The following is a 12152-nucleotide window of genomic DNA, read 5'->3' as shown; positions in this document are numbered from 1 at the left end:
TGAAACAGCCTGGGAAAAATGCCCAGAGGGACCCAGGTAGAAAGGGATGGCCTTGCTATTACTGTGGAAAGGAGGGGCATCTCAAGCGGGATTACCTTCAGGCTTCTAAGCTGTCCCCAGCTCCCTGTCCAGTCTCTAAAGGACCATAATGGAGAAGGGACTGCCCTCCGAGGTGTAGACCCCAGGGTCAGACTCTCAAGACAATCTGGACTGAAGGTGCCCGGGGGTCCCCACACATGCTCCCATCCTAATTACACCTGAGGAAACCCAGGTATTAATAACTGTGGAGGGCCAATCAGTCAATTTCTTTTGGACACCGGGGCAACTTTCTCTGTGCTCACTGAAGGCCCTGGCCCACTTTCCTCCCAGTCCACTACCGTAATGGGACTGTCTGGACGAGTCAAACATGATTATGTCAGTCATCCTTCAGTGGAACCTGGGACTCTGTGCTGTTTTCTCAGGAGTTTCTAATCGTGCAAGAGTCTCCCTCACCCTTTCTGGGGAGGGATATACTGAGCAAGGTCCAGGCCTCTGTTTTCACGAATATGGAACCAGCTCTTTTTAATGAAACAAAATATAAATCTTAGAGTGTGGGCCGATGGAAAAACTATGAGTCGAGCACAAAATGCTTTTCCTGTCGTTATCAAGCTCAAAGACCCTCACCTATTTTCACATCAAAAGCAGTATTAACTAAAGCCCGAGGTTAATGAATGGATAAAATCTTACTGTACTGACTTCTCATGATGTGAGAGGGATCTTACACTCTATAAAGTTCAGAGCAACAATGATCCGTCTTTAAAGTTGCTGTAACTCAAGGGGTGTCAAAAGCTCTAGGAATAGAGTATCACTTACACTCCTTCTGAAGACCCCAATCTTCAGAAAAAGTTGAACAGGCTAAAGACACCTGTGTAAGCTAACTCAGGAAACATAAGACAGTTGGTTTAAAGTTCTACCCATAGCTTTAATGAGGGCTCAAACCACCCCAAGAAGAAGGGTCTGTCTCTATGATAGACTGTTTTTGCACACAGATACTGCCATAGAGCCTTAAAATTTACTATGTAACTCAGCTTTTAGCTTTTCAACAGACATTTCCGGGAGGGTAACTCCTGACCCAGACTTGGAGTCAAACTAGCCGCTGTTTGAGCCAGGAACCAAGATGGGACTGAGAATCTAGGTGGGCTTGCTTCTGCTGACTCCAGAAGTCCTGAGTCTGCCGTTTGAGCCTCAAGACAGCGCCTTCCTGTCCTGGACTCATTCCTACACTGCAGTCCACATTGGTCTAATTGCTGGATCTGAAGAGCACTCTTCTCCTCATCAACTGAAGACATCCCATGGTGAGTTTCTCCACTTCATGGAAGGGACTTTCTTCAACTCTGAGAATACTTTCACCAACAACAATCGTAAGTGACACCTCTTTTCGATCTGATGACGTCTAACAATCCTAAAGATGGAGTGATGTAACTATGAACATAATGTAACTTTTGATGGTGTTTTAACTTGGTTTAATGACTATTTTGCTGCACATAAGAAGGTAAATGGGTCTAGATCTGGTGATTTTCTACCTGATGTTTATCAAATATGGGATGAGGTCATATGGCTAACTCCTAAAAAGGGATGCCTACTATCTAATGCTCCCATATGCTGGAAAAAAAATAGAGCCATCCCCAGAAGTTAGCCAACAAGTTAGTTATAATGATTGGAAAGAACTGGGATTTTTGCCTCAAGAAATATACAATGTAATCATTCCTGTGTTTTCCAATCCCAGTTCAGGTCCCCCTCTTGCCTGGCCAGGAACTGATTGGGACTCGATCCCTCAGTCATGCAGGTTTGCTCCAAACGGGACCTCCTGGATAAGTGGCTCTTACCCATGGGCATGGCTCCCCCTGGCTGGTAGGAAGATGCACCCTAGATCTAAATTTCACTCATGGCTCCATATTTTCAGAGCTTCCAGAGAAGACTAATGTGCCCCACCTTAAAACTCATTGGGCAAGATCTGTATTTCACTGGTGTGATTGTCTGGCTACAGTATTCATTCCCTCTCTGGGAACTACAGATTAGATGTTATGCTATGAGTTGATGCTCTGACTAACTTTCAGCCATTAATGCTGAACAAATACAAATTAGAAAGGTGGTTTTACAAAACAGATCGGCCTTAGATATTCTAACAGCTGCACAAGGAGGAACTTGTGCCATTATTCATACCCAATGTTGTACATATATACCAGATATGAGCACCAATGTTACTCATTTTACTAAACACATGAACAAGGTGATTCAGACTATGGATTCCCCTGAAGCCTCAGTCACCCCACTTTGGGGAAACGTTAACTAGCTCTGCATGGTGGAAAACTACCTTAATCATAATAACTCTAATTGTTCTGTTTTCACTGTTTGCTCCCTTCATCTGTAACTGTGTAACTGGATTTGTTTCTAACCCTTTGAAAGCTTCTAAGTTACAAGTGGTTGTCCAGGCTCCTACAAGAGCCACAACTACAGAGCTCCTCCAACTATTACTTGGGGCCCTTGGATCAGAGACCCTCAATATGAGGATCATGAGAATACGTTGTCTCAACAATTTAGGGACCACGCCCCTCAACAGCAGGAAGTAGTTATGGAATGAAAACGACACCCCTTTCCCTTGGGAACATCATTCTCCTAAAAGAAAAGGGGGGAATGAGAGAGTCAATTCCTAGGCAGGTTGATAAGAAGTCCAGGGTCCCTGAGGAGGAGAAAGAGGTCTGGGGCTCCCGAAGTAGAGATGCTGCTGCTGCTGCTAAGTCACTTCAGTCGTGTCCGACCCGGTGCGACCCCATAGACGGCAGCCCACCAGGCTCCCCTGTTCGTGGGAATTCTCCAGGCAAGAACACTGGAGTGGGTTGCCATTTCCTTCTCCAATGCATGAAAGTGAAAAGTGAAAGTGAAGTCGCTCAGTCATGTCCGACTCATAGGGACTCCATGGACTGCAACCTACCAGGCTCCTCAGTCCCTGGGATTCTCCAGGCAAGAGTACTGGAGTGGGGTGCCATTGCCTTCTCTGGGGTCTGGAATTCTCAAGGAGGAGGAAAGAACAAACATCTTCTTTTTTTTTTTTGCTACATCACATAAGTTTCTTTAAAAACTGATGATCACACAACAACCAACTCAGTTTAAACTCTGTACTAAGGATTATATTGAAGAAGGAATTCATAGGGCCTTGACTCCATCTGAAGCCTGTCCATGCTGATCGTGCTCGGCCACCTCTCCAGTGGACTCTGAACTCTCAGCTTAGTGCCTGTGGGAACGACAATGGAAGGATAAGACCCCCTCCAGACAGGGGAACCTTGAAGATGTATCCAGGTTATTCATCACCTAAGAGAAAACAGACACTAATCACCCCTGCCTCTGGACAGTATTTATCGGAATGTAACCACAGGTTTATCGGTTATTAACTGGTTGGAATGTAACCTCGGGCTTATTGATTATTAACTGTTTGAACACATAACATGTGAATGATGGGATTATTGTGATTGTATTTACCCTTCCTTTGTAAGACTCAAGGGATTTGGGGTGGTGGGTTTAGACACGTACACATGAGGCATAAAAGATGTTCACAAATGCTGGTCGGGGTCCTTGGCTAAGAGGAGACTCTGCCTTGGGCCCGCCGGCGTAATAAACTGCACTCCACTACCTGCATTGTCCTTCTGAGTGAGTTTGTTTCCCGGAAAGCGTGGCTATAACAATATAACAACAATGTATCCTCCTTGAGGACAGTTTCTCCTTCCTGAAAACCTCTGACTAATCCTGATATGGTCTGATAGGATCTTTCTATTGTTAAGTTCTAATCATGCTATCCTAAAATGTAAATTGTGGGAGTGGGTCTGGTAAAATTTTTACAAACTTGAGGCATTCTTTTGATTTACTGTAATAACTAATTTAAAAAGTACATAACTCCTTTGCTAACATTCGTGAGGGGGGCACTCTCCGTCCCCCTTCTGATGTCTGTGTCAGAAGCTTTCTCTGTCTCTTCTCAGACTTTAATAAAACTCTGCTACACAAAAGCTTCTGAGTGATCAAGCCTGGTCCCTGGTCCCTGGAAGCTAAATCTTCTTCAGAGATCAAGAATCCTGATACCTTTCGCCATAAGCTATCAGAAGTGACGGTAGTAAATTTGGGTGAAAATAAACAGCTCTTTAACATAAAATGCAGGAGGTTTCTAAAAACGAAACAATGATAACATAGAGATTTTTATTTGTACAAAATTTTGTAAACAGGCATGAAAAATGTCAATTAGAATGACGGGCATTCACTCACCCTGGCCTATGATTTGTCAGGCACTGTCCTAGATGCTGAAAACATCCAGTAAGACTTAGGTCAGATGAAAATGGTGAAATCGAAGATTAGGATCTTCAAACAGATATGAAAAATGGTTCATCTGAACATAGGTACGTTTTTGTAATAACTGTGTCATGACTTTGAATAAGAAATAAACAGAACACACAGTATTGGTAAAGTCATTCCAGAGAAACCAAACAGTAGTAATGGCTGATGGAATATGATATTTTCACTGACCATAAGATACCGTCTAAGTATGTGGCAAATACCTCTGCTATCTCTGAAATCCAAGAAAGCATTTGTGCTAAATACCAAAGCAAGCTATCTCTGAAATCCAAGAAAGCATTTGTGCTAAATACCAAAGCAAATACTGATTTGTTTCTTCAACACCCACTATTTCTGCATATTTCATTAACAGTCAAATGTCCAGGCAAGTTTTTTTTTCTCCTGAAATTCTGATGTATTTGGAGGATTCTGTGTGAAGCCAAAGGAATAAGTGATGGATCTGAACATTTTAACTAACTGTGTGATTCCTATGAAATGAAAGTTGACCTAAAAAGTATTGCCAATGTTTACCAAATACAACCTGTTGACAAAATGTTGCTCTACATGTAAAGGAAAAAAATTTGTCACTGTTGAAGATACTCAGATAATGTGCTATACCTAGAACCCCCAAACTCTAAAATATTAATTGAAAATCTATTTTGAACAATGACAGAAGCCGAAAGTAGCTTTGAAGGTAAATATTTCAATGGATAAAAATAGTATCATAGTTTCGAAGTATATGATTTGCCATGTTTTGTAAAATGAGCTCCTTGTTATTAAACTTTATATAGAATCAAGTTACATGTGACTATAAGCAATGGTGTTAATATTCAAAGCACTTTCTTATTGAAGATTTATGGAATAATTGTGATAAATTTCCCTCTTCAGAGTCTTATGTGTGGCCATTTTCCTTTATGAGTTGGTGGCACAAACCTATTTGTCACCTGGGATAATAACACAACGCTTATTAGTGGTGGAAAGTAGCGTGTAACTGAGAAGAGTTCTGTGATGATTACAGCACATTGAGAATTTATTTTGGATAAAATTTAAAAGGAGCCTGTGAAAATAATTTAAAATTAATGTTCTAATTTGCCAGAATTTTCCAGAGCTTATTTAAATTGGAGAAATGTAGTTTAGATACTTATTTGAAAAGGTTGACTTCAGTACATAGCACTATTTGTTTCTTACCAGCTCTGTGGCTTCATGGGCAACAACTTTGGCTTCTTTGGCAATTTTCTCAGCTTCATCAATATAGTCCTTAATATTGCTGTAAGCTTTGAAGGCTGCAGTGGCATTGAAGGAGATGTTTTTAGCCTCATCAAGGATTCTGTAGGGATTACCCAAAAAGAGAATATCAGAGCAGTTGGTACTCGAATGAAGAATATTTGAAGAACTTACGTATAACAAATAAGGCTTCCAAACGATCATGGCCAATATAATAATGATAATCCCAAATCATAGTGAGGTATCTACTAATTGTATTATATTGTAGCTTTCAGTTTAAACTCATATTCCTAAATAACCAAGCTAGAACTGTTATAATAAAATGAATTATATATGAATTTTTCCCAGGGTCTTCAAACATTAATATTTTCCTTTGTATCAAGAGTATTAAGTTTTGAAACAGAACCTTTCACATGGAGTATATTACATCCAGATTTATTTATGAAAATTATTCTTGGGGTTAATACACCTATTTTATTATGACAACCCCCAAATTGTAGGGAAGCAAACCAGTTATATTGAGAAGGCTGTTCACTAGTCAAACACATCTCCCTAGTGGCCCCTCCCCCACTGACCCATACAAGAATACCAGTTATAATGAGCTGTTATTTCACAGGGCAGTACTGAGAATAGTAGTGTCTTCATGGAGTTTGAAAGGGGAAAAAAAAGACCTAATGGCTATGTATGGAATCACCAGTTTTCATTCCAATCCAAAAGAAAGGCAATGCCACAGAATGCTCCAACTACCGCACAACTGCACTCATCTCACACACTAGCAAAGTAATGCTCAAAATTTTCCAAGCCAGGCTTCAACAGTATGTGAACTGTGAACTTCCAGATGTTCAAGGTGGATTTAGAAAAGGCAGAGGAACCAGAGATCAAATTGCCAACATCCGTTGGATCATTGAAAAAGCAAGAGAATTCCAGAAAAACATCTACTTCTGCTTTACTGACTATGCCAAAGCCTTTGACTGTGTGGATCACAACAAACTGTGGAAAATTCTTAAAGAGTTGGGAATACCAGACCACCTGATCTGCCTTCTGAGAAATCTGTATGCAGGTTAAGAAGCAACAGTTTGAACTGGACATGGAACAACAGACTGGTTCCAAATCGGGAAAGGAGAGCATCAAGACTGTATATTGTCACCCTGCTTATTTAAGTTATATGCAGGGTACATCATGAGAAATTCTGGGCTGGATGAAGCACAAGCTAGAATCAAGATTGCTGGCAGAAATATCAATAACCTCAGATATGCAGATGACACCACACTTAGGGCAGAAAGTGAAGAACTAAAGAGCCTCTTGATGAAAGAGAAAGATGAGAGTGAAAAAGTTGGCTTAAAACTCAACATTCAGAAAACTAAGATCATGGCATTTGGTTCCATCACTTCATGGAAAATAGATGGGGAAACAGTGGAAACAGTGACAGACTTTATTTTTTTGGGCTTCAAAATCAATGCAGATGGTGACTGCAGCCATGAAATTAAAAGAAGCTTACTCCTTGGAAGGAAAGTTATGACCAACCTAGACAGCATATTAAAAAGAAGAGACATTACTTTGCCAACAAAGGTCCATCTATGGTTTTTCCAGTGGTCAAGTATGGATGTGAGAGTTGGACTATAAATAAAGTTGAGCACCGAAGAATTGATGCTTTTGAACTGTGGTGTTGGAGAAGACTCTTGAGAGTCCCTTGGACTGCAAGGAGATCCAGCCAGTCCATCCTAAAGGAAATCAGTCCTGAATATTCACTGGAAGACTGATGCTGAAGCTGAAACTCCAATACTTTGGCCACCTGATGTGAAGAACTGACTCATTTGAAAAGACCCTGATTCCAGGAAAGATTGAAGACGGGAGGAGAGGGGACAACAGAGGATGAGATGGTTGGATGGCATCACTGACTCAATGGACAGGAATTTGAGTAAACTCTGGCAATTGGTAATGGACAGGGAGGCCTGGCGTGTTGCAGTCCATGGGGTCGCAGAGAGTCAGACATGACTGAGCGACTGAACTGAACTGAACCGATGGAACCACATTTTCAAAAGCCAGCCCTTTAACAATAAATAGTTTTGATTTCTTTAAATTATAAAACTGAAATTTTTAGCAGAATGTGTGTTTATACATTACTATTTAAAATGCTAATAAGGCAGCTGCTGTGCTCTCTAATAAAGAACAAAATATTTTTTCTAAGTGTAGCCTAAGGCAATGTTCGCTCCCCACCATGCAGTATTTGAATTCACTTTTAACTCAGACTTTTGATGGTGCTCCAGTAGAGCTTTGTCCAGACCCTTCTAATTAGGCTTTTCCATAGAAAGGCCATGCAGTTTGTATGTTAATAGTTACAAAAAATCAAGATTTGAAAGCAACTCTCAACCATTTCTGCTAGTCAAAACTTTTGGGCAAGTGTCAAGATAAATAGACATTTCCAGCCACAAATGACATACCCATCAAGGACAGCAGACGAATCATTTAACTGAGCTGCATGGCTCTCAGCCTGGGACACCTTCTCAGCCAGCTTCCTGTCCTTTATTTCTTGGGAGAGGTCATCTATTTTATCTTTCAGATCCTTGGACATGGGTGGCAATTTAGTTTGAATGTCTTCGACGTACTGATATGTAGAGAAAAGAAGGCATTTTAAATAAGTGAATCCAGCTTCCTCTCATTTATTAGTGTCTCTTGGATATATAATTACACATGCTTAGGTTTTTAGAACACTTAAAATCTACTAATCTAGCAAGAAAAAGAATAGAGAATAAAAGCTATTATTTAATGGAAGAGATTAGAAAATATGCAAAGGGAATTTATACCAAGAAGAACCTAACAATCTTTTTTAAAAAAATGCTACTTCATAGGTCTAAATGCATAAATGATAGTCATTAGGATCTTTTAGACTATTTGCAGTCCTATTACCATATGTCATCATATATCAGCATTTACTGAATGAGACAGCATGTTGAAAGTCTGTTTGTAGCTTTACATTTCTCGTTTAACTAATGTTATATGAATATTGAAGCACATTTTAAGTTCTATACTAGGAATGACAAATGCCCTTCATCACTGTGAAAAAAAATACAGGTTGGTGTGAGTGTGTGAGTACCCTCATTACTGAGAGGATACTGTGAAGTTCTAATTGCTACCAATGGGTGGGCATGGTCACAATAGAGTGAGACAAAAACAACTTTACACTCAAAAGAAAGTAACAGTGTTTGCGTACACTACTGAATTTCTCACTGGTTCCCATTCAAGAGCCCTTGGATTATTATCAGCGTTTAACCTTGGGCTTCATAAGATACTCACCACTATGACTGAGTTGATTTCATCTGCAAGACGACTGGCTTCATCAAGTATGTCATTGCCTTCTTTTAAAGTGTTCTCAGTCTGTCGTTTGCCACTTTCTATAGCCTCCTTCTTTTTCTGTAAGACAGTATAAACAAAACATCAAAATGCCCTTTGGGGAAAACCCCATCTAGCCCTGTATTCCTGGCTTTCCTGAGCTGTCTGATCAGGGCTTTGCAATCAAGATATGTCATGTTGACTATGAGATTACATGAGAATGATAAAAACTACCCAGCCAACCCTTCGAGTGTTACTTTATTTTAAATATCTGTACAGGTGCTTTCTTTCTCCTATTGTGAGAAAGTCATCCAAGAGAATGGTGGCTGATGTGATGGTAGATGAGGAATGAAAAAAGATTTTTAAAGCAAGATGGACATCCATTTTAACTGAAATGCAAGTGCTGAATATGCATTACTGAGCATGTGGAAGTATGCTGAATTACATTGGAACTAGACATTAAATTCCAGAATCTGTGTCCAAATGAATATTTTGTGAGCATAAATGTGAGCAGATTTATTCTATGGGAGCTCTGTAAAAACTGGAAGAAGTGGGATTTTAAAAGGAACTGAGGGGATGTACTTTTCAAAAAAAAAAGAGAAATTCTCACATGGAAGAATAAACTTAATGGACTGTTCCATAAAAAGAGAGCAGACTCTAATTTTTCTTTGAAACTGATAGCTTGTCCTGAAACCACATGAAACTCATTCCTAGTCTAGACGAGTAAAATCAGCGGGAAAGAAATGGTGCTATTTCTCCATTTGGAGTATAATTTTGCCTTCTTTTTCTTTATGACTCATTCTTTCAATCACCTTTTCCTACCTGTGGATTTAACTGCAGCAATTATAAATTTAAGCCTTTGCCATTTATGCCTTTTGAGATGAATAATCATGCTAGTTTATATATTCATTTCAGTATGGTCCAGGTAGTTTATAAGCTTTCCCACTTAATTCTACATTAGCTCTACAGGTTCTGTGTTTATCATCTTTTAACTGAATAGAAAATTCTCCAAGTGAAGTGATTTACCAAGGTCACATAGTATAGGTAAGATGTGAATCCCAGTCTCCCTAAGGATGGGCTTTCCTGGTCGCTCCGTGGTAAAGAATCTGCCTGCCAACTCAGGAGACCTGGGTTCGATCGCTGGTGGGGTAAGAAGCGCTGGAGTCGGAAACGGTTTACTCCAGTATTCTTGCCTGGGAAATCCCATGGACAGAGGGACCTGGCAGGCTCTAGTCCACGGGGTCGCAAAAGAGTCAGACAGGATGTAGCAGCTCAACAGCAACAATGACCTAGGGACAGAGTCTGGGTCTTCAGCTGTGACAGCATTGACTTTCCAGTTGTGGAAACCACATTTATTTGCACTGGGACAGGGCTAATTTCACACCCTGCTTTCTCTACCTCTTCACCCATCACTTCACTTTGCTGCCGGGACACACATCTTATTTCTGCCTCTGCGCCTTTCCGGTTGCTGTTTCCTTCACCATTTGCCCTTCCCCAGTTCCCTGCCTTGGAGGAAACCTCCCTCATTTAGCCTCATGTAAAATGTATATTCCCTCAGTACTCAAAATACGGCCCATTGACCAGCAGAATCAGCATCACCTGGGAGCTTCTTAGAAATGCACAATCTTAGTGCCTTTTTGGGAACTACCAACTTGGAATCTGTATTTAACAAGAACCCCAGGTGATTGATATACACGATAAAATTTGAGAGAAATTGGCTCGGAATACAGCCTAGCACACAGTAAACACTACAGAATTGTTAACTTATAATTACCTTATTTTCTTTTTCCTAGCACTCATTTATCTGAATTGTATTTATAGAGTGGCCATAAATGATAGAAACATAATCATATTTTATTTTTTATATAGCTTGAATCATCTTGATTGCTTCTTCTAAGAGCTGCTAAAAGTACAAGTTATTTAACGACGATCATTAATACCGATTCACCACAACATGCGAGCATTAAGTATTGGATGAAATGGATAGTCTCCTGAGCTGTATCTAGCGGATGAAGGGTAACATTGAATTCATCAAGCAATATGCTGAGAACATGTCACTTGCTATGTATATTAGCCCATGTTCCAGTTTATGATCATATTATATACTAATTTATTGGTTTAGTGACTTTCTCACTATAATGTAGATTTCTTTCAACAGTCTTTGCATCACTCTATCTCCAGTACCTAGAAGAGTTTCCTCAATAAATAGTTCTGTTTGCACTTGTGACTTCTGTTTCATTCAACTTCTCCCCACCCCAGCTAAATCAGAGAAATTTCAATTCCCCTTCATGAACAACAAATAGAGAGGTAGTACTGAGGCTCCTGGTTATAAGTCATACCTTATTTTTCAAGTTCTGACATTCTTTTCCACAACTATCAATTCTAGCCCTTAGCTTTTATATAAACTGATTTAAAGTTGACCATGGGCAGACACTCAGGAGTCTTTCTTCAGCATGGTTTGTTTGCATTTATGAATCAAGGTAACTTAAAATATTTCCACCCATATGTGAGGTGAAGAGCTACATTTATCTTGTTTTCAATTAAGCAGTGAGTTAGAATCTTTCTGGGCTTCGCTGGTAGCTCAGCTGGGAAAGAATCCATTATAAAAAGCTCTATTTGAATTACTTTAGGGAACCCATTGTTCTGCAAAGATCACAATGTGTTTTTAATCACACTGAAGCAGGAATGATCTAGGGATTAAGGCAATTTCAGTGGTGGCTAATTTCAGATTAGACACTAATGAAAGCTAGTTTTGTATCAGGGAAAGATGGATCCATCTGGAGTGCCTAAATATTGATAAAAGTATTGATATAACATTTATTTGTGTTTGCTTTATGATACTTTATTCATTGAGAGAGAATATTTCTATTCTGTCTTTGTGCCTGACACTGTTCTCAGCCCTGGAGACACAGCAGGCCAGAAAACACGTTGCTCATGGCTTGGCTGGAGGGTAAAAATGAATAAGTTAATGTATAATATATTTTTAATGATGAGTGCTATAAAAATAAATAAAGAGAGGGATAGATAGAAAAGGATGTAGGATATAAAATACTTAAGATAGGAAGCTTTGAGAATTTGAGAAGCAAAAACAGGGCTTGTGATTAGACAGCATTATTCTCCCAGGCTTCCTTGGTGGCCTAGATGGCAGTGTGGGAGACCTGGGTTCGATCCCTGGGTCAGGAAGATCCCCTGGAGAAGGAAATGGCAACCTACTCCAGAATTCTTGCCTAGCGAATCCCGTG

The 12152-nt window shown here is 39.9% G+C and overlaps 1 protein-coding gene across 7 annotated transcripts in view; it reads right to left on the bottom strand.

The window, feature by feature from the left end:
- Positions 1 to 12152, bottom strand: part of LAMA2 (laminin subunit alpha 2) — a 648848-nt gene that overhangs the window by 121824 nt on the left and 514872 nt on the right. For all 7 annotated transcript variants that reach the window (XM_043888304.1, XM_043888305.1, XM_043888300.1 and 4 more), the window contains 3 exons: positions 8875 to 8991; positions 8022 to 8185; positions 5545 to 5683 (listed from right to left, as the gene is read on the bottom strand). In XM_043888304.1, coding sequence (XP_043744239.1) covers positions 5545 to 5683; positions 8022 to 8185; positions 8875 to 8991 — 420 coding nt within the window. The remainder of the gene's footprint in view (positions 1 to 5544; positions 5684 to 8021; positions 8186 to 8874; positions 8992 to 12152) is intronic.

Source organism: Cervus elaphus, chromosome 26 (assembly GCF_910594005.1).
Source record: "Cervus elaphus chromosome 26, mCerEla1.1, whole genome shotgun sequence".
NCBI classification, from domain to species: Eukaryota; Metazoa; Chordata; class Mammalia; order Artiodactyla; family Cervidae; genus Cervus; species Cervus elaphus.
This window is presented reverse-complemented; position numbering and strand designations above follow the sequence as displayed.